This window comes from Dicentrarchus labrax, unplaced genomic scaffold, assembly GCF_905237075.1.
Source record: "Dicentrarchus labrax unplaced genomic scaffold, dlabrax2021, whole genome shotgun sequence".
In the NCBI taxonomy this organism is placed as follows: Eukaryota; Metazoa; Chordata; class Actinopteri; family Moronidae; genus Dicentrarchus; species Dicentrarchus labrax.
The window spans coordinates 25,271,057-25,293,961 of NW_026136721.1; the positions used below are offsets into that span (position 1 = coordinate 25,271,057).

The 22,905-nt window shown below is 38.3% G+C and overlaps 3 protein-coding genes across 5 annotated transcripts in view; 2 read left to right on the forward strand and 1 right to left on the reverse strand.

The window, feature by feature from the left end:
* The first annotated feature begins 643 nt into the window (after positions 1-643).
* ccdc86 (coiled-coil domain containing 86) lies at positions 644-4,295 on the forward strand. The gene is made up of 4 exons (XM_051385480.1): positions 644-1,294; positions 2,595-2,724; positions 2,837-2,911; positions 4,108-4,295. Exons 1-4 carry the CDS (start codon positions 777-779, stop codon positions 4,258-4,260), a joined length of 876 nt encoding a protein of 291 aa, XP_051241440.1. The 5' UTR covers positions 644-776; the 3' UTR covers positions 4,261-4,295.
* A 2,930-nt stretch (positions 4,296-7,225) lies between these two features.
* On the forward strand, positions 7,226-8,351 carry LOC127354619 (mucin-19-like). The gene is made up of 3 exons (XM_051384635.1): positions 7,226-7,364; positions 7,604-7,656; positions 7,755-8,351. The coding sequence occupies exons 1-3, from the start codon at positions 7,303-7,305 to the stop codon at positions 8,165-8,167; spliced, it is 528 nt and encodes a 175-aa protein (XP_051240595.1). The 5' UTR covers positions 7,226-7,302; the 3' UTR covers positions 8,168-8,351.
* A 2,403-nt stretch (positions 8,352-10,754) lies between these two features.
* rnf24 (ring finger protein 24) overlaps positions 10,755-22,905 on the reverse strand; it is a 37,395-nt gene continuing 25,244 nt past the window's right edge. For all 3 annotated transcript variants that reach the window (XM_051384456.1, XM_051384457.1, XM_051384455.1), the window contains exons 3-6: positions 22,337-22,379; positions 21,418-21,459; positions 16,095-16,174; positions 10,755-15,106 (exon numbers count right to left, since the gene is read on the reverse strand). In XM_051384456.1, coding sequence (XP_051240416.1) covers positions 14,965-15,106; positions 16,095-16,174; positions 21,418-21,459; positions 22,337-22,379 — 307 coding nt within the window. In that variant the 3' untranslated portion in view covers positions 10,755-14,964. The remainder of the gene's footprint in view (positions 15,107-16,094; positions 16,175-21,417; positions 21,460-22,336; positions 22,380-22,905) is intronic.

Here is a 22,905-nt window from a genome sequence, read left to right on the forward strand (position 1 = left end):
TAGAAGTTTAACAAATAATCTGGGACAAAAAACAAAACAAACACAAAAAAATAAGATGGGACAGAGAGGGGGAAGGGAAGCATCTTTATAACATTCAAAAGAGTGTTAAAGAAACTTGGGTACGCAATGGGAACAGGAGAGAGGAAATAATGATGGCAAGGTTAAGATTGGGGCACTGTGCACTTGAAAAAAAAAACACTGAAAATAGTAGGGAAACATCAGACAGGGTTGCGTGAGGGATGTCAGGAAGAGGAGTCGGTGGAACATGTAGTTCTGAGTTGTAAGAGGTATGGGACAGAGAGAGAGGTGATGAGAGACAAAATGGGAGAATTAGGGGTGCAGGAAGTCACATCACTGAGCATGGGTGAGTTCATCTTGTTGGCCTTTGAAAGGGATACAGGGGGTTTCTACAGGATATGATAGACAAACGTATAGCTTAGGTTGCGTGTGTGTTTGTCTGGTTCTTTTGTTGCTTTTATAGGGATTTAGATTATAAATCTATTTTTTGACTCACACTCCGGAACAGAAGATGGCGGTAATGCACCAAAAAGCTGGATGCCAACTGCGGTAAAATAAGAAAAAGAAGATGAAGAAGCATTTAAACGTGCAGTTCTCCCTCCAGACCAGGGGGCGGCGGTAGTGCGCCCCCACGTTGTTTACCATCCGCCACAGAAGCGGATGTAAAGCAACGTACACAACGCTGGCGTGAGCACACGTGGGTAAGCAAGTTTATCAGTGATACATGTAATGTGGTGTTGGTAGTTTTATTAGAAAACATGTCAAAGAGACAGAAAGCTATGTCAGAAGAAAAGACGGGTGCTGAAGTGGGACACGGGGAGGAGGAGATCCAGGAACCGCCGCCGGAGACCAGACGAACTCGCAGCGGCCGAAAAGTTCGCACTCCTGCCGCATTGCTGGACTCGGAAGCCCCGGTGAGGACTCCCACCCGGAGGACGAGGAGGTCCGTCCTCCGGGAGCTGCCGGCGGAGGAAGAGAAAAATACGGAGGTGACGGAGCGGAGACCCGAGAGTCTGCCCGAGGAGACGCTCAGCGTGTCCGCAGACCCGGTGCACACGGCGGCTGCGGCAGATACAGACAGAGCCGAGGTCAACGGGAGCGGAGACCTCCATCAGTCCGAGCCCGCACCAGCTGAAACCGTACCCGCGAGTACCGACACCATCCCAAAGAAGAAGCCTCGAGTGGAGTCGAGTGGAAAACCGAAGCCGGTGGTTCCGCTGGTTCCGCTGGGAAAACCCAAATCTGGGAGAGTGTGGAAGGACCGCAACAAGCAGAGGTGATCAGTGTGATAGTGGAACTACATACATTTACTTAACTACAGTTTTTAGGTACTTGTGATTTTCTTGAGTACTGTCGAGTATTCTCATTATTCTATTGTACACTTTTACATTTCAGAGAGAAACATTGGCTATTTTTTATATATATTATTATTTGTTATTTCATTTACAACTTTAATTACCTTATTATTACATTAGTTACCTCTCAGAAGTAGTGGTGCCTGTTTATATAAAGCGACAGTGACATGTAAAACTACTCTTGCATATTCAATTCACCCAATAAAGGGCCAATAGTATTCATCTGGCCCACAGATGGGTGAGACCACTACATATTTATGCACTATGAGTGAGGTATTCCCTTCTCCATTCACTCATGAAACTTGCACAACAATGTGATGCCTTCCCCATCCTAGTAAAAACATTCAGCTTGCAGAACACTATTAAATGATGCACATAAGAGAGGATTTAGAAGTGGGTGTACCCAGTGCTGACTGAACAGTAAGTCGGTTTACACCGTGTATATTTGTGGATACTCTGCACTACACCACTGGATTTAAGTACCATTTCCATATCAACACATCAGTAATAATGATCCAACAATATAACAGTCTACATAATGTTTACTTTTAATTCTACATTTAGTTGCTAATAGTTTTTACTAAAGTAAAGTTTTGACTTTTACTTGTAATTGAGTAGTTTTGTAGTCTAGTATGCCACTTTTACTTAAGTATATTGTTTGAATACTTTAACCGCTGGCAGTATGTACAGTAACCATTAGGCAGGTTTTCATCTCAACCAACAGGCCTCTATGTATTAACTGTATCCTTCTCAGCTTCAGGCAATAACCTGTTTTTTAGAAAATAGTAATATGGACACACAACTTAATTTTACATATTCAGAGAGAGAGAGAGAAACATTACGTTGACCTTAAGTATTAAATTCTGCTTCTTCAGATAATAAAGTCATTCATCTGTTACATTGCTGTTGAAGTATACATTACGGTTGAATATCAAACCTCATTACTTTGGGTAATGACAGCAAATATCTAATCTTTCATGTATTGCAAGATGGATTTTTATGACATGACCAATTCCCATCAAAAACTCAGCTCTTCTCTACGTCAGCAGTCCTGGAATTATGTTCTTGACATAAAAATTATAAAAACCGACATTTTCTCAGCATTGGAATTGAAAATGTTTGGTGTATCTCCACTATATGGGAAACTTTATGCATGAGATATACTGTTGGAATGTGTCTTGTATTATCTCTGAACCTCCTATATGTGATTGTGTCTCATAGGTTCTCAGCAATGGTGAGAGATAAACCGTTGTGCTCTTCGTGGGAAAAGAAGATGCAGGCCAAGCGGGAGAAGGATCAGTTGAAACAGTATTCTGTGCAGCTTAAAGATGAGAAAGCCAAACAGAAAGAGGTAGAGCTTATATCTCTGATGGTTTAACTCTTGTAATGTTAAAGGAATTGTGAATTTTCATTGATTAAAAAAAAAAAAAAAAAAGAATAATAATAATTTTCTGGCTTTATAGGAAAAGAGAAAAAGGAGAGAAGACAACTTGAAACGTCGTGCAGAGAACGAACGCAAAGCAGAGATTGTGCAAGTGGTACGTAAACTGTTGCTGTCCAGACGAAAAGGGCTGAACACCACGTCACACACCGTTTCCAATTCATGTTATACCGTCACTGTAACCACAATTTGTTCAAACACAGCATGCTTTTTGTTCAACCCATTTAAGTCGGAGTCATGGTACAGACGTGGCCACAGTTTGACTTTGACCGCGTGTCTTTTGTGAGAGCCGTCCACAGACGTTATGGCCCCTAAACTAATGATGGGCCCAGCTTCTGCCTACACGATTGAGGCTGATTTAGAGTTGTACGTGGAGCCTACACTGTAATGAGCGTTTACTGCTAACGACACCGCCAAAACGCGAGATGGTGGTGGGGTTCCTATGCTGCTGTGTTGAGTTTTGACAGGAACCGAAACTCTCTCCTTAACCAGTCTTGTGTTTTCCTCGTTTCATTTGCCCATGAAACGAAAGGACAAGGGGACAGACAAAAGCATGTTGTGCAGCGTTTGTCTCTGCGTGTATGAGGACACGTGTATGTTTGAAGAGGGATTCTCAAACATTCACTCATCTGGGTTTTGCATGAGTTGTTTCCCATTCTCAAACAATTCACACACGCACACCAAGCAGCCCAATCACAGTTGTTGCAGTTTGCGTCAGCGCGACATCTAGTTAAATTTCTAAGGAGGTGGATGTCGTGCTACAGTGTAGGGTACAAGGCTACGCTGTCAGTATAAATCAGGCTTTAGGGTGCTGTGCTGGGTTGAAATGGTTATCTGCAACTTCACCACTAGATGCCGCTAAATCAACACACCTGTTCTTTAAAAAAAGTGTAATGCAAGGCTCTATAAAACATTGTTTAAATATGACAATTCTGTTTTCTAAATTAATAATTCTAAATTATTATTTTTAAACAAAATTATACATTTTAGAAACAGTGGAACACAGCTAAGTATATTAAACTTTTTTTCGTTTTATTTGTGATTGTGCATATATAGAAATATCTGAAATGTATATATATTTTAATATCTTTTTAGTTACACAAGATAATTTTTTTAAATCTGTTTTCTAACACATTAGAGTTGCAATAAAGTTATGATTCAGAATTGAATTTGTGCAATAAAAAGGCAACCAACTGAAAAGAAAGTTGATAATTAGCAACATAAGCACACACATTTCTTTCTTTTTGGTGATTTGAGCCCAATTTATATTCCTCTGTCTCATTTGTATCACAGATCAAAAACACAGCAAAGATCAAGAGGATGAAGAAGAAACAACTAAGGAAAATTGAGAAGAGAGACACACTGGCTCTGCTGCAGAAGTCACAGAAGCAAAATGTAAAAGCCAAAACGCAAAAAAGTAATAAGGTGGACCAAGATCTCACCTAAAGACTGTAAGATAATAAACATGCATCTGTTCAGTACTTTGCCTTCATGTCTTATATTTGGATGTCTGAAATACAGCAAACACGCCCCTGTGGGAAGGTTTGCTGTTGTGCTTGCTGCTGGTCAGGACTGCTTTTTTTTATTTTATTTTTTTGCATTATATAGATATTATTAATTTGCTTATTGTCCTGTTTTATTCTCTTAAGAGCCTGTGTGCCTGTAAATAATCACGTGAAAAACTTTTTACTTACAGGATTTTATATGAAATAAAAACATATAATAAAATCAAACATTTTTACTGTTCATGAAATTGTGACACTAATTGATGGCTGGGAAAGGGGCACACAGGTTAAGAAACGGTACAGTGATGGCATGCTGAATTTCAGGTATGTACCATTGATAAGTGAAATATGTGCGTCTCCATTGTTAACTTGAGGTGCTCAGAGCAGAGTGTACACTTAATAAATAGTGCCAACAAAACCAGTAAAATGCAGAAGAAAAATTAGAGTGATGCTGCTTTTGTCTTCAGGGTATATTCTTAAAGTCTCCCTCCACTCAAAAATATGTTTTTCTTGTTCCTGCCGTTGGATGTTTGAGCGTCACTGTTCAGAATGATGTAGAGTTCGACACAAAAAGGATGGTGTCATCTGCTTAAAGTGGGAAGTTTCTTTGTGCTCACTGACTGTCTGATGGCCCTACGAGCGTGATTTGTAACCTCACAAATAGTTTACCATAGTCAACCCTGGTCAGCTTATACAACTTACCAATACACAATACACTGAGAATGGAGTTCACAGTGAACTAGGAGCCATCTTGTGTCTAGCAGGAAAATATAGATAAACATTTGAACAGGTAGAGGGAGAAGTCTTTTTAAGGATTTTAATGCGGAAATTATAAATTCTTTGCAGAAAAAACATGTCAGACACACATTATTACTTAAGCAGACTATTTGTCTAATACATGTCCACAGGGGATCCCACCCCATTAATCAGCTTACGTTTAATAAGTGTAAAAATTATTATATTCAATCAAGAGTACAGCCTTTAAATGATGATGTAGTTTTTCTGTAAAACCCAACTGATAAATTGGTCAGGGCGATATATATCGGTCGATATTGGGTAATTGCAGATCCATATATAGATACTGGTTCATATGTCATTTGATGGTAGTAGAGTAGTAGCATTTTCTTTCTAGCTTCGCACTGTCTGACCTGTTATGAATAAATGTGTAAGAATGTACTAAACTGGAGGAGTCCCTGTAACTTTAAGCTTCTTGAACTGTTATTTGGATCCTTGGATCCCTAGTTGTTGCGGTTGTATGTTAAAAAAAGTAACCTGACAAGTTAATATTCACTAAGCTAGATAAATTAATCAACAGCCAATTTTTTTAATTTTTCATCCAAATATGACAAATATTCACTGTTCACCAGCTTCTCAAATATTCAATGCTTTTCCTTCTCTTTTATGAAGGTGTCGACTTGGGCTATTAGGATATTATAATGGGCAACTAAACAACTTATTGATTAATCAAGACAATAATCTGTTTGAGGCATTTTTATGTGAGTGTGTGGAAGGTCACATTGTTTATTTTTCAAAGCGTTACGCAAGAGGCTGACAGGTGACTGCTTTGGCTACCGACAAGTTCACAGTATACAGTGCAGACAAAGGGCAGTAAACACTCTCACTGTACTCCAGAACATTGGATTTAAAAGTAAACAATGACTACTAGATTCAATTGAGGACCACGTAACTATTGAAAAAATAAATATTCATACAATATTCCTTTTACAAATTAAAAAATAATTCATAAGAAATAAAACACAACTTTGATCGAGTTTATGATGCTTTTAGCTAAAGTTTAGCAAACTAAAGATTATAGTTTATTAGGTATACCTAGCTAAAACTATTAGATTGCAGAGATATGAATGGGATGGACAAAATAACAGAAACACCTGTCCATATAACACAATATAAAGCATCATCATAGTAGCAGCAAAAACTGAACACTACAACATGTATGAAGGTAGGATTTATTGTAGGAAAGTTGTATTAGGCGGCATTAGTTTTATCTGGGTGAACCCAATAAACAAATGAGTGTATATTACTGTGTAAATGACACTACTGAGTCAGGTCCTGGCTTCATGACTCTTTTATACTTGTTCTACAGATACACTACATTTTAGCACATCACACAAAAAAGAAGTAAACACACTGTACCTCACTATAAATAAATTATATTCCATTATCCTATAATTACCATGTGACCACAGTGGCTGCTGTTCAGCAAAGGTCAAGTGTTGACATCCACATTAAACAATAGAATATGGGGACTCTACGAACTAATACCAACTTTATTAGTGAGTTAGTATTGGTAAGAAGTGGTTCACATGGAGTGCAATGTGACTTCTGTTATTTAGCAAATGAAATGAGGCATTTTGACACCAACTGAAACATGACATTAGAGGACAGATATTGGCCATTTTGCTTACTACTTGCCTCAGTAGTTGACCTCCAGCAACATACTGGTATTGATTGTGACACATAACTTTTTAACGCAGCATAAATTAATGCATCACGAGATGTGGTTTCAGTCAAAATACTTTGTATTGTATGTTGCACCTAAAATAGCTGAGTAAATCTGGAGAGCAGGTTGCACACAAAAGACACCCTGCTTTTTCCCCAGCTTTATTTTCATTCCATGGGCTTTACATGACACATTCATTGTTAAAGTACTGCATAAGCAGCCTATGCACAAATAACTCACAAATGTATACACACTGCAGCCTTTGTGTCACACGGCAAGGCAACTCCTTCAGTTCATCCACCTGTTTGCTTAATAAATTCTTTCAGTTGCAGTAGAATAACGTGACGTCCTTTAAAATGTGCGAATAAACAAAGCAACTTGTTAAACTGCAGTGACCGGTGTTGAAGGAATGATCATCCTTCAAACATACTCAAAGCTGGTGTCTTTTACATCATTTTTCATGTCTGTCATTCACCATATAAAGACAGTGACGAACACAGAGTTTATGTTAAAGGTGCACGTATGAGGGAAGAGAGGGACAGCTCAAGTCAGCTTTTTATAAGAGTACAATCCAGAGAAGCTTTGTAAGTACAATCTTTTTCTATCTTTTAGAGTAATTGTGCAGAAAATGGCTTACTGATTTTATGGCATTATTATGTATAAAATGTGTTATTCATGTATTTTCACAATTTTTTGTTTGTTTTATATTATATTTGTTAGAAATCTCTGAGAGACTTATTTACTCTTTACTTGTTAAGTGGCAGGAATTGTTTACTAAATCAATTAAGAAAACACAAAAAAACATTTGAATTTTTTCTTTTAGATGTAACAGATTTAAAATGCTTCTGGTGATTCTGATACAGCTCCTGATCATCGGTGAGTAAAACCTGTTTCTCCTGTCACGGTGTGTTGCAATTTTTTGGAAAAGGGATACAGTCCTCTCTTATACTGATGTTTTATTTATTGCTTAACAGCATCAGCAAATGGTCAGGTAACAACAACTGCACCAGCCACGACCGTCGCAGCCACGACGGTCGCAGCCACGACGGCCGCAGCCACGACGGCGGCAGCTACGACGGCCGCAGCCACGACCGTCGCAGCCACGACGGCGGCAGCTACGACTGCCGCAGCCACGACCGTCGCAGCCACGACCGTCGCAGCCACGACGGCGGCAGCTACGACGGCCGCAGCCACGACGGTCGCAGCCACGACGGCGGGAGCCACGACCGTCGCAGCCACGACCGTGGCAGCTACGACCGTCGCAGCCACGACAAACGCCACAACCACCAACACTGCTCCCGCTGCACAGGCTGGGATTATGTACATGAGCAGTCTGGTTGTGTGTTACTTCACTATTTTTCTCTACAAGCTCCTCTTTACTGTGTAACTTGGTTGTGTTGCCTTTATCTATTTTTACACAATACAGTCACTGTTACCCACTCAGAATGTAATTTATGTTCAAATATATAACCTTATAATCGTGTTATGAAGCACTCCTGTTGATGGGTTTCAAAAATCTAGATGATCCAGTGTGTTAAAATGTTATAATAAAAGGTTGGTGGGACTCAGAAGATCTAGGTTTGTGTCTTTTTATTGTCACCGGCTTTAAAGTTATTGTCATAAAACATTTGGCAGCTGGTTTTCAAGGCTTCTTCTGCACAGTTCACAGGTATTTTTCCCCTAAACTTTTTAGCTTGGTTAAAGTTTTTGAACTGTTTTCTCAAATTACTTTATGAAGTGATCAGTTTTCCTTGAAATGTTATGACATGGGCGCACCGAGGCTGAGTCCTTGCTGCAACGGCCCGCGGTTCGAATCCGACCTGCGGTCCTTTGCTGCGTGTCATCCCCTCTCTCTGCCCCCCTTTCCTGTCTATCTTCAGCTGTCACTATAATAAAGCCAATAAAAGCCCAAAAAAATATAGAAAAAAAAGAAATATTCTATATGTAATTCATATGAAGTAAATAATCAACTTTTATCTGAAGGCCATGATTTGGAGTTTTTAAGATATCAATTAATTTGTTTATTAATTAATTATTTGTTATTTTTTGTCTAAATACAAGAAGCAAAAAAATAAGTTGATAAGGACTCCAGAAAATAACTTTTAAAATGGTGTTCTGGACTTAAATATACGGCCCATCCTGCCTGCAAAGTCTCTGTTTTATATATATTTATATATATGTATATACACATTAGAAGGAATTACATATATATGTATACTTCCTTCTAATGTCAATTCAGTTAATCAGAAAGTGACAGAAAGTTCTGATTAATGACCTTAATGCAGGTCGCAGGGTGTGTGACCGGACATCAAAACATCAAAATGACAGGTTGAGAATGAGACTAGTTGTCGTACTGTTTAATATACAGGCCTCACCCACGTTAAAAAAATTAGTGAAGACATAAAAAAAAAAAAAAAAATGTGGTTATATGATGACACATGAATTTAGGAGATACTTTAAGATACTCTGACTGGAGTCCCAGAAACCAAACAGTAGTCCTGATGTTTGCTGTGTGTCAATTAGTTTCGGGTAATTTAATTAAGCTCACATTTATTTAGGAATGTGTACTGTGTTCCTAGCTCACTATAACTGGGGGGGGGGTGAATCATGGGAAGCTAGATTCTCACACAAAGAGCCTCTCTGCAAGACAAGGCCACAAGATTAGCCAACAATGCAAGATATGCTTTAAGGCACTCATTGTTTTAGGTGAACTTGCGGGGGGTGTTTTGTGTCCTGGGTCAGTCACACATTGATGTCACATTAGTGCATTGGGAAAAACAGTTAATGCATTAAATACTTTATAATGTTGATATCATATATACAGTAGAGGGAATGGCTTAAGACAAATCCTCTCAAACTGGGGGTCCGTGCTCTAATGTGCATCTATTGTGGGGGTCCTTGACATTAAAAAGGTTTGGGATACCCTGGTAACCTCTTATACATCCAGACTGCCAGCTTTAAAGTCTGTTTTAACAAAGAGCACATAAGGTAAAACCAGGGTAAAACTGGCATATTGTGGACTTCATAGTTGCGACCTCAGACCTGCAGTCACAGGAATCAGGGTGTGCATCTACCTGAACAGGTTCAGTACCAGGGCCTCCTCCTCGTGTGACACTGAGTGCCAACAGCCAACAGAAATGAAAAGGCTGTTTTATGTTTTCCATTTAGCACCTATTCTGGGGGAGAACTACTGCATGTGAGAAAAGTTGTATAAAGACCTTAATCACCACTTGAGGCTGAAGAGTTTGAAAATGAAACAAATGTGGGGATGTGAAAGAAAACAAGTGAGTTTACCAGACTTCTCCCCCCTCTCTGCTTGTGACTACATTAGCTGCTTGGTACTTGCACAACACCTGTAACTGCTGCATTGTGGGTAATGTAGGCGACAAGCAAAGAAGGAGAATGCATGGAATAAAATATCTTTTGTTCTACTGTGTTGGTTTTGATCTTTTGTTTGTGTCCATTATGAATCCAACATTATAGGTATAAATACTAAATACTCTATGTTTCAACACTAGTTTATCTATTGACTTCAATTATAATATATCCCCTCTAGATGTCCCTGTTGTGTCAATATTGTTCTTTTCATGAAGCTGATCCACTTTCACATTATATTCAATATAGAACTGAGCTGAGCAAGTAACTAATGCTATTTAACCACGGTGGTGGTATTACACAATATTTGAATTAGTCTGTGGTCAATATGACAACATTCAAGCTATCAGTTTTGAATAAAGTCAAAGTGCAAGATATTCATTAAACCACTGAGCATATCTCTTATCAGTCAATAAGTGAATCTGGACCACAATTATTACACTCTTACTCATGTAACTGTGAGATAGAAATATACAATAACATTTTTACATCAAATGTTGTCTATCTAAATCATTACATAGCTTTCACATATTCAGGGTAGACTTTTTTTTATTTTGCTGAAAGACATGTGGACTGTGTATACAAAGAAAAACACTTCATTCTTTTCCAAAACTTGGAAATTTTATTTACAGTTCAAGTCAGTCACATGCAATATTTTCTTAAAATGAATAAACATGAAATTAGCAAAAACAAGAAAAGAAAAAAAAAATGCATATTATTTTCTCCAAAATAGCAATATACAAAAATAGAGCTTACAAATACTGTACAGCAATTGTCTCCAAAAATATTCTGCTGCAGAATTCTTAGTTTTACAATGTCTGTGAGAGTCCACAAACATAATCAGTGTTAACAAAAAGGGGTGTGTAGATGGGGGAGGGTGTTCATGTACACTGGTAAAGGTGGGAGGGGAGTGATGTGTGAGTTGGGAGGGCATTACGAGAGCTACAGAGGAATAAATAACACACCATACAGACAAGAAGATAGTTTACTTTAGGGGAGGCAGTGATAGAGATTAAAAATCCTAAATGGTCTGGTCGCTAAAACCAACCATGGAAATATGATGAAACCCTCTTCTACAGAGGAAGTGTGTACTACATTTTTCTATTTTAGTTTTTTTAATAAAACAGTCATATTCTGCCAGAACACTGAGGGGACCATCACTTAAATGGTATTCTGTTGCCATCATTCAGATGCTTTCTACTCATTTTTTTATGTTAAAAGGTGTTTCTGACATCATCATCTGACTCATATTTCATCTAAGATTGTGTCTTGTGTATTTATAATGGAGTTACTCAGAAGCAGCACTGACGGCAATGGTGATTTAAATGGCAGGAAGCTATTTATTTATATATTCATGACTGGCTCAGTTTCCATTATTTTTTGGCCATAAACTGACAAGAGACTCACACCCATGTATTTTCTTTTCTTAATGTAGGAACTTCTTTCTGATTGGCTGACACTTTGACTCAACAGCTCATTTTGGGTTGGCACTTTGTTTTCAGTGGGAATAGGACGGCACACAGGAAGGAAACGGGAAAGTTCAGGTGGAAAGGCTAAAAGTGTTTACAATCGAACACAACACTTAAGATGGCCAAATGGCAGAAGTGTTCAGCTGCCATTTAGTTTATATTCAGGAGCATTATTTGTGCACCTTATGTATAAATACAACACTACTGATACTACTGTCTACATACATTTAACATTTGTGATATCAGTGGCAACTTCACTATGCAAAATAGCATGCTTTCACATTAAATCTCATCATATTCTTTGCTGCCTCTCGTAAACCTTACATTCTGAGACGACACCGTTAGCAGGAACAAAGCTTTAAGACTTAATATGTTATTAGCGCTGAGCTACAAAATATGTCGTCTGTCTGGGACAGTGGCAGAAGTACTAGCCGTGGTATAGTTTATGTAGTGAAGTTTTGGGGATAATGCTATGAAGGAAAAGTTGGTTCTCATACTGTAGCATTTGCAGTAAGATACAAGTTCAATGAAACAATCGCAGCCTCTTCAGAACCAAAGAAGCAAAAAGGTACCAAATACTGTACATCACACAACATACTGAAGAAGTTATGTTGCATCTTTTCCTCAACGTAAAACCACAACCTCTTTACTGACAGGCCAGGCAATAAAAATTATTGATAAACTGTAGACTGAAGAGGCTGTAAGATTACCAATTAACACAGCCCTTGTTTGTTTTTCTAATTGTGGCATTTTTTGTTCAATTAAGGCTAATGTGGACAACATTGAGATTGAGACATTTTAAAAATGTTATTAGTTTCTCATTAGTGGTGACATAGTGCTGCATTAATGTCAGAGGACTGGACTTTATTAAGTGCATGGAACAACTGACTAATGGGCTACACACTGGATAGAGAAAGCCTGCTTTTGCACTCATCTAACTGCTGACATTTTCACCTTGCTGCGTGCTCTGACCCAACCACAAAGGTCACACCTGTGGGGTGTGGGCAGACATTCAAACGAGATGAAACGTTCAAACCATAGAGATCAGAATAACAATGCTTTCCAGTTATAGAAGGTTAAATGCATTGCCACTTTTTAAAAACCACCCATGTGTTGGGAACTGTGTAACTCCATGCCCATGACAGTCTGTGGTGAATTTAGTCAAATTGGAAATGTGTTTTTAAAAACATAATCAGTATTTTTTGTTCTAATTTTTTTTATTTGAGTTTGTTGGAAAATGGATTTTGTTTCTTAATTAGAATTCAAAATATATGCCTGTTTAGTTTATTTTTCCATCAGCAAAACATTAAACATGTGAAGAAGCTTTTTACAGCCAATGACACATTGTAAAATCTGATTTAAATGTTGTCTAATTGTGTATATTTGGATCATGAATTGCACCTTTAAAGATAATTGTCTGATTATCATTTGACAATATCCAAGGTGAAAGACAATCACCATCTTATTTTACTCTGAAGCACAGCTTTTTTTAAGCCACCATTTGAGATCAGCACATTTACCCACAACACATTCACCAAATGCAGCTAACAAGGGACGAGGACAAAAAAAATGACCACAAAAGCCGGCAGGGCTCGGAGTTACTGTATGTGTGGCACAAAACAAAAAGCACCCCTGTACCGTACAGAAAGGGGGAGAGAGGCGAAAGCACCAGAATACTGCTGTCAAAAAGCAGTAACCCTGTCTGTATGTATGTGTGTGTGTGTGTGTATGTGTGTGAATGAAAATGCTGCTTCATTACAACCTGCTGACCACTGACTCTCTGGCAGTCCAGGCCGGGGGCTCAAGCCCCTCCCTGGGTGCATGCGTGTGTGTTTTACAAAGTAATGTGTATCTTGAGCAAAGATATGTTGATGATATGATGAGGGCAGTGATTCTGATGCAGGTGTCAGTCCGCTAACTTGTTTGATCAATGCAGCTGTACCAAGAAATTATAATAAATTAAAAAATAAATACAAATTATCTATTGGGGTACAAAAAATACTAAAAATAACTGGAACTGCTTCATCCTGGTATCCTACTATACTGAATTATCAATCATTTTCTAGCAGGATATGTGACGCTAGTTTAAGATAAATCACCATGACTGTTGTTGCTTTGTGTTGTGAAGCAAGCCACTGTAACATTCACACAGCTCGGCTTCAATAAAATAAAATGATGCAGCAGGAGAGCAAAATAAAACTGGAACATTTATGTTACATATTGTAGATCTTTTGTTTAATATTGCCTTGTTACTGGTGTTTGTTCTGTAAAACAGCTCCATAAATAAAGCACCAGTTTATATACACTAATACTGGTTTAGATAATCACAGTAGTTGAAGTAGTTAGTCGGATTTTCTGTTGGAGAGATCCTGAATTGTTTAATGTTTGGGGTAATATATATATAGCCTGCGCTTGTCTAACAGCACTCGTGTATATATATATATATAGGATGTTACCTGGTAAATTCCTTTAATGAAAATATAATTTGTTCACTATCAACTTCCTGTACTGACAGAATAATAATAAAATATATTAACAACAGTCACATTGTAATGAATGACAAACAGATGATGAGGGAACAAATTCTATAGGCTTAGTGTGAAAGATTCTGGGTTTCAACACATTCAAACCTTTCACATTTAGTCAGACATAAAGTCTCGAGGTTGCTTTGAGCTTAATTTCTTGTGTGTGTGTGTGTGTGTGCATTGTCCAAATTTCCTGACATCTACCAACATAGGTATTGTTGTCCCTTTGAGATACTTTTTTTTTTGTTTAGAAATCAAAGTTTACTAATTAAAAATGAAAACCCATTTGCTTTGTACTGTACATAGAAATAATAGTTAATGATAAAATATAAAACATGACCTTGCTACTACGATCACAAGCAATTAAAGTTCGACTTCTCGTAAAGTGCTTGTTAAAAAACAAAACAATTTATATTTTAGTGTATTGTAGTTCTTGGCTTTTTTTTTTTTTTTTTTTTTTCTCCTGGTCTTTAGCTGGTGTCCCCAGAAAAAGTGCTTTGGTTGTGAAAAAGTTATCGACCACGTCTTGGCCAAGAACAAAACTTCTTCTACATCAACTCTTCTTCATTGTCCGCGAAAAGAAAAACATGAAAACAGTTGATTATCAGTCAGAACTGATATCAGGAAATCCTTTTTGTGAACCAATGCATGGATAAGAGAGGTGCAGATTTGCGTTTTTTTTTATGAGTATCTGCGCAGTAACTCCAGTTTCTCCGGTCTGTCCACAGACTCATACCAAAGTGTACCTGTACAGGTGAGAGTATGAGTGATGGGATGTGTGACTGTAGTGTACTGTGAGAGAGGGTTTGAGCCCGCTACACCAGGTTCTCGATCCCGGGCAGAGGCTGCTGTATTGGCACAGGGGGATCCGTGCTGCCAGCCTGCTGGGCGAGCTGCAAGACAGGCATGTTGCACAGCGGGCACACTTTCCTCACCTCCAACCACTTAATGAGGCACCTGGAAGTCAGAAAAAGCAGTGAGCTTATGGTTAAGGCAAGTGAAGGCGTACAGAAAATGTAAGCCTATTCAAAGTCCCTATTGGAGACTCTATATGTGTCAAGACTTGTGCCTGCTTGTAAAGAATCATATTTTGCCATTATATAATGTATAATAGTATTATCTGTTATTTTCTAATTAATTTAGCTCATCAAAAACATCAGTAATGTGGCTGTTGTTGGAAGTTCATCAAATAAACTGACACTTCGGGTTGTCAGCAATAACTTGATATGAGCATTAAAAGTGGACCTTATATTATTCATGCATGTAATGTTTTTACCCTGATTTTGGCAGTTTACGGATTTAAAATGTTATGTTTATAAGAAGATAGCATGCTCTTCACCACTAAATGTTTTTGGTTGTGGTCTGCTTGGAATGTTAGTTTCCTCTGTAAAACAACACAATTTTACACACACACACACACACACACACACACACACACACACACACACACACACACACACACACACACACACACTAAAAGGGGTGTTTATACAGTGAATTCAGTGAGTGGTGGCCACTGGGGGAAAAAACTAGGCCAAGGGAGGTGTCATGCTGATATAAACAACTCAGTTGAAATGGTCAGGGCAAGGGGGGGAAGTGTGGGATAGAGTTGGCTCAAGCAATCCATCATGTCCTTCACTTCACACACACTTGGCTATAGTTGTGTGTACAAAAATATATGCTTATGAACTTTGTCAGGTGATTAACGTGCACTGGAACGACTTCAAACTTGGTCTCTGAGAATATTGTCTCTCTTTTTGGTTTTAAATATATTTGTTTACATCTATTCACTGTGGGTTAATATGCTTAAGAGCAGGCATGGAAATGTACTACTTTGTAAAGGAAATCTGTACTATCCATGTGTCCTTGACTCTGTATGTATGTGTGTGTGTGTGTGTGTGTGTGTGTGTGTGTCCATGAATGTCAACAAAACCCTAATACTTACTTCCTATGAAAGGCATGTTTGCATGGACAAATCCCCAGCTCGTCTTTCTGTTTAAACTCCTCCAAGCACACGGCACATATCTGAAAAGCAGAGGGGGAAGTTAGAGATATTTTCCGAGGAAGGCAATGCAACAACTTTGAATTTGTTGGTTGTTCTCTGGTGTTTGGTTCTTTCATTCTTAATCTGAGCTTTGCGTTGGCAGATTGGAAACAAACTATTCAAATGTCAGAGGTCAGAAACCCATGGAAAAAGACAACTTTGGCCAACATCTGCAAAACATTTGACACAAACAACAGAGAACTGACCAACTATGTTCTGTTATATAACTCTGACTTAACTCACACTGGGGACTTGTTCAGCCGGTTGCCGGAGGCAACCATTAGTGACAATGTTTTGTTTTTTCAAAAAAACTGCCAGAGATCACTGTGATTGAGAACCAACTTTTTTCAAGTTTTGTTTCTAAGATATGAGACTGCAAAGACTGAAAGATTTGTAACACATTTACTGATATATAAGCAGACCCACATCAAAGCATCATAGTGGACAGGAAAATGAGTACATAAACCTATTTTACTAACGGACAATAAGTTTATGATCTTTAAGGGTCACTGAGGCAATCCTGGGGTTGTTTGTCTTTTTCTGTATTTGTTTTACACACACACACACACACACACACACACACACACACACACACACACACACACACACACACACACACACGTGTTCAACAGGCAGGACACTAACAGATGACGACCTGCTAGCTAGCATTAGCTAACTGTTGGTTGTGTGTGACATGGTAATTCATTGTAAATCTAAATATTAACTTGAACTTTTTCAGTCAAATTCTGTACTTGCCTTCCTGGAGGATCCCAGGGTGTGCCCAGACCAGATGAGATATATAATCCCTCCAGCCTGTTCTCAGTCTGCCTAGTGTCTCCTACTATTTAGAGGTACCTGTTATGTACTGTAAATCCACAGGAATCTATAATAGGTGCCCAAGAGACACCATAATCTCATAAAAGGCAGAACCACCTCAACTTTCTCCTTTTTATGCAAAAAAATAGAGGTTATCCTCCAAGCAGTTGCCAGACTTCACTCAAATCTCATTTGGGCAGCATGTAATTACAATCATATGTTTTGCAGTCACAATCCAGGGCTACTGACCACAGATGAGGACTGGCTTAAATCCACTGGTAAATTCAGACACCATAGTCTTTAAACTCAACTTCCTCTTCACTTCTGAGTCTGATACTGACACTCACATAGCTGGTGACACACCTCCGCCCCTTTCACATACATTTCACTTGTCTTTACCAAACACAAGTCAACAATAATATAACATATATCAAGAGCGTTCTGTCAAATGCATCATTACCAACTGTAACTGCAATAGTGGACTCACTCCACCATGGTGCTCGACAAGGATGATAACTGTAGAGTCTGACAATAGACAAGAGTATAGGACAACTTCTGAATAAGGAAGTGCTAATGGATAGGATGGGGGTTGCTTGTAGCAAATCAAAAGGAAAAATATGCACAAATGTCACAGACACATAGAATTCCCATCATCAAACTTCATACAACCAGTGGGTAACTGTTTCATGAAAGAGGGTTTTAATTTGGCACACTGTCTAATCCTGCAACTATTACTCCTTCAGCCACACAGATTCTCTTTTTCTCAGCTATATGGGGGGTGGATGGACAAGGAAGGATGAAAAGAACAGCACGGGGGATCTTAGCTCTCTCTCTCCTGATGTTTCTTGGACACAGAACAATTCTCTGTTAAGATGTCTGCTTTGTTCTCTTTATTTGTGAACAGATCGATGTTTTTCTTCTCTTTAATGCCTTGTTCATGGTGTCACACTCACAGTCGGGATCTGGCACCCTTCGCCAACTTTTGACAGAACCTCTTTCTCCCCATTAAGTGAATAAATCCTATAAGTTTTAGTTACAAATTCTATGCAAAACATATGGACTTCATTTTGTGGAAAAACATTACCAGATCATGGATTTCAGAGAAAACCCCATTAACCTACGCCCGTCCAAACTGATGTGCTTCAAGGTTTATGATTGTGCTGAAGACAAATCAATATATTGCCCATGTCAACGACAAAATATGTGGTACAAATGAGTTACTTAACAAATATTAGGTTACAAATTAATGTACGATTTAAAAAAAGCTTGATCTGAGAGAGCCAAGCAACAGTGAAAAGAGGAGAAGGACGAAGGCTCAGAATAATCCTCAGAAGCAATTTGTGGCCAGAATAGGCACTAGTTAATTTAAGTGGGTATTTAGACCTCTCTTTCTAGATTTCTAGTGATGAGGACATGTTGCCCTTGTTTTCTTATCTCCTGCACCACTTTTTTTTTTTTACCATTATCACCCACTTTTTTGGAACCACTTTCTGTTGTGTAAATAACTATTAACAAGTGCTTCTAATTGTCTACATCTATAGATCTGCATCTATTTACTTCCATTTTTGTCTTTCCACCTGCTCATTAAAAGTTTGGAATCTGCAATAACTTTAGATTCTGGTCACTAATTTACAGTCACCTTAAAAACATTCAAATCCAGGTGGCAAAACACACAATGCTCTACACATAAAACCATATTGGTACTATGACATTCACACATGGACAAAAAACAATAAAAAACAAGCAATAAACTTTCCACAACCATCAATTTAAAAACAAATATTTAAAGTAGGGACTAATGTCAATATACAGCAGAGATATGGCTGTTACCAATTTCCTAACTATATTAATGCATAAATATTAACAGGCCTTCGATTTAATTTAATACCAAAAACACTGTCAACATGGAACCAGTTACATTATCAAAATGAAAACGTCAACGGTTACACTGAACTTTATAATGCCAGATATGATTCTATTAACATAAAAGTATAAAATGATCCCCTCTAGCCCATATGGATAGAAAAATAAAACAACGGGATACAATCCTACCCATTATTCTTGTGAAACATAACCTAAAATGTGATTCTTAAACAAAGCAGTATGTCATAGAAGGTTTGAGGCTAATCAAAGAAATCCTACACCAGGGCCACTGCAGGGAGCTTCACACCAACAACTTGTGCCAAATCAATTAAGTGCAATTCTATGCTATATGTAATTGTATTAAAATGAGGATTGCACAAATAACTGGAGAATATAAAGCAAGTGTGGTTGATTACAGACTTTACTAACCACATTTACATAGTGCTTTATGGTAAAATGAGATTTAGATGTCATTTTACGTAATTCTCGCACTCTTTTTCTTTTCCTTGAAACTTTGTTAAGTGTAATAGATACTGAAATTATTAAGTGTAATTAGTTAATGTGTAGTGGAATCGCAGCCTTGTTTGTTTTGGAATGCAATATTAGATTGTAAGCACAAACATTTAGTAAGACACACCACAATCTCACCCACAGAATCAGGTAGGCACCAATGTCATCCTATAAACGATAGATTTTACTTGGTTACTAGAGGGCTGGGGGAGGTTGTTTTAGCACCCACTGCACACGACACACACGTACATTTGTGTGTAACCGCAATTTGATACAGTAGGTGTTGCATAATGTTAATCTTCAAAAGTTCAGCAGCATACCGTAGCTTTACTTTCATTCCATATTGTATGACATGAATTCTTTACATCTGGGACCGCTAAATGGAGATACGGGTCAAAGCCATACTACAGAAAGGAAACTGCTCAAGTTACACATCAATCAAACCTGAACATGACTTGTCCAGTAAACTAATCCCATATTAGCACTCCTACTCTAGATATTCCTTTAAAATGCTGATATTGAATCCTTGCAACTCAGTCTATGCTTTTGTCTCCAGGGTGATCCTTTGGCGTGGGAGCATTTAAAACTGGGTCATCCACCCAGGCTAGTGTGTGGGTGTATATTTTTGTCCTTAAACAAATACAGCTTGGTTGTCACAGCCTTCAAATCACATGATAACTTCTGATGCTTTCTCGCAGTTTCTGATAAAAAAAACAATAAAAGCCTGAGCCCTGATGGAACAGTGGGAAATTCCAACACTGATGTCAAGAAACTGTGTTTAGCTCTGTGTCAAAGCACACATGAAGATGCTATTATTAACATTTCATTTGCACTACACTGTTAAAGGGATAGTGTTCCTGGCTGGGGACTACTACTGCAAAGCCAGTGCTGCTGCTTTACACACTTACTGTTGGTTGTAATTTTCCAACCAGGCTGAGATGACATACAGCATTACGTAATAATAATGCCAGGGAGAGCACTCATGACTTAACCACAAAGTGCTAGCTTTCACATGACAGTGTGTCAAGACAGACGTACTGAATGTTAAATAATATACAATGTGTCATCGCTGTTGCCAAACAAGACATATCCAGAAAACTGTCAAAAACACAAGCACAAACAAAATTCAAAAGTGTTCAATCCAACTGCAAACATTACTGTGTGTCCTGACACATTACCAAGGGCTCAACATAAGAACTGCCACTTTGGGCTAACAAATCTAGCAACTCACTTGCCGGAAGGGATACACAAGAATGAAACGTACTTCTTTCTCATCTTTGTTGTACAGCTGTTGTGCAGTATTGATTGGGCACTCGGAAAAAAATGGTAGTAAAGTTTATGAGCTGAGGAGCAAGCACTTAAATTATCCTGGAGATGGGAGGTTCAATAGGGCAAAACTTCAACTATGAATAGTGCAGTTTGCTGCAATCCTGAGTGAAAGGCGGTTAAAAAAAGGGGTCTTTTTTCAAGGCACGTCAAGTTTCTGAAAAAAGTGCCATAACAAGATATCTCACTTGCATGGCAGCTAAGAGTGTCTTTGTTGTTACCTAAAAAAGGGCAAATAAATAAAACAATTTGTATTGGGGCAAGTAAAACTTGACTTTGGGCAAGAAGGTTTCTGACACTCTTGCCTGACTGGAAAAGTGGAAAAAAACAACATAAACATTAAACCCTGCATTACCCAACAGGAGTTTGTACCATTTGGAACTGAGGACATTTATGTTCATAATGACAGCATAAATTGGACCTTCAGAGTCCTGGACCCTAGCCCTTTATTTCAAATCGATCAATGGCAAAATATGGGGTTTAAGTTAAAAGGATGACCTAAGTAAATGGAAGATACTGTGGCAGAAGCGTTGATAAAATTAAGTAGCAGATGACTGAATTAGCTGATATAACAGTACAATGTGTACTTGTCAGGTTACATTACAGAATGTTCTGCCCACTGGATAGTCCTGGTTGTTTATGGGGAGCAATGTTTGGTATTAAAGGGTCATCAACTGATAATAACTGAACAAAGAAGATGGGTGCTTACCTCATGCAAATTTAGCTCTTTGACTTTTTCCTTTTGAATGACCTGAGAGGCATAATAAGAGATGAGAAAAGATTAGTCACTGGTTGGCACTAACAATGTGTTACATTAAGAGTAACCTGTTCCTGTGTAAATACAATGAAATACTTAACAGCTAATGAGTGTGTGATGAAACATTTACCAGTCAGACTGACACAAATAAAATATGTATTGTAATATAGTTTCTGTTTTATACTAAATGCATGTACACAAACGTGTGTGGGCCTGTGTGTGTTTACTATATGAGCTTGGTAGCCTTACATAACCCACAAAGAAGCTGGACAAATGTATGTTTTTAGCTGGCAAGTATTAAGATAAGTAGGGTGACAAATTACAGAGTTAATGGTCACCATAGCATCTACTGTGCTAGTGTGTGTGTGTGCGCGTCTGTGTGCATGTGTTTAACTCTGACATGTTCGGGTGTTTTTGCATGTTGGTATTACATAATTGAAGGACACAAGAGTTATGTTTATGCCCTCCATCCTTCCCTCTCACTAGCTTTGCAGGCTATACTTTGCTGACACACTCCAGCTCACTGTGAACCTTACTTGATTTCCTTCAGCTCAATTTAAATTCATCATTTTTAGTACCCTCACCAAAAACCTTTAAATACTTTGAAATGGGCTAGATCCATTGAGCAGGAAACCCCTTGAAATACCTGCAGCTGCCAGAAGAGTCAGTAAATGAATTCCTGCGCCAGCTGACCGGATATTTAGGATCTTCTCTGCACAAGTACTAATACTCTGACACATTTCTGCTTGACAGTAGCTCGTATATGATTTAATTTGGAGTGAGTGAGTGTGTGTGTGTGTGTGTGTGTGTGTGTGTGTGTGTGTGTGTGTGTGTGTGTGTGTGTGTGTGTGTGTGTCAGTGGAGTGCTTACTTGTTTGTATGCATATAGCTCTTTGTGCGCCTGATGCCGTAACCTGGGGAGACGTAAAGACAAAACATCTTTTTGATTAGGAAGTGACCTTCTCCAACTGACTGCATTTAATAGAGACAAAGTAATCATACATCCTGGAAAAAAAGAGAGAAAAATGACAAACATGGAAGTAATTTCCTCATTAAATACTTGCCTTCTGACATCAGTCTATTCTAGTGTATCATTGCGGTATCGAATGGATGTTAGAAATACAAAGCAACTTCATACTGAATATAGTAATAATTTGGCATACATCTGGCTTCTATATTTTACGAATGATGTATTTCAAAAAGAGAAAAACAAAGGCAGAGCAGTGCACATTCTTAATAAAAACATTTGGGTTGTGCATGTTCTGCATAAGTGCATGCGTTTAAGAGATGTTTCTGCCTCGGGCATACATCAGGTGACACAAATCATGAGACTACTGACTGAATAAATATTAATTTGTTTAACCAATTACAGAAAGGAGTGAAAATGGTACCTTACTGAACTCTGTTAAATATGGTTTGCTTAGTCATGCAATAGTAAGC

Bases quoted from the DNA above. Each gene is read 5' to 3' on its own strand.
- ccdc86 (XM_051385480.1), top strand. From the start codon at position 777: ATGTCAAAGAGACAGAAAGCTATGTCAGAAGAAAAGACGGGTGCTGAA. The intron at 1,295-2,594 runs GTGATCAGTGTG...TGTGTCTCATAG, and splicing joins AAGGACCGCAACAAGCAGAG to GTTCTCAGCAATGGTGAGAG. The intron at 2,912-4,107 runs GTACGTAAACTG...TTTGTATCACAG, and splicing joins AAGCAGAGATTGTGCAAGTG to ATCAAAAACACAGCAAAGAT.
- LOC127354619 (XM_051384635.1), top strand. From the start codon at position 7,303: ATGAGGGAAGAGAGGGACAGCTCAAGTCAGCTTTTTATAAGAGTACAA. The intron at 7,365-7,603 runs GTAAGTACAATC...TTTTTCTTTTAG, and splicing joins GTACAATCCAGAGAAGCTTT to ATGTAACAGATTTAAAATGC. The intron at 7,657-7,754 runs GTGAGTAAAACC...ATTGCTTAACAG, and splicing joins GATACAGCTCCTGATCATCG to CATCAGCAAATGGTCAGGTA.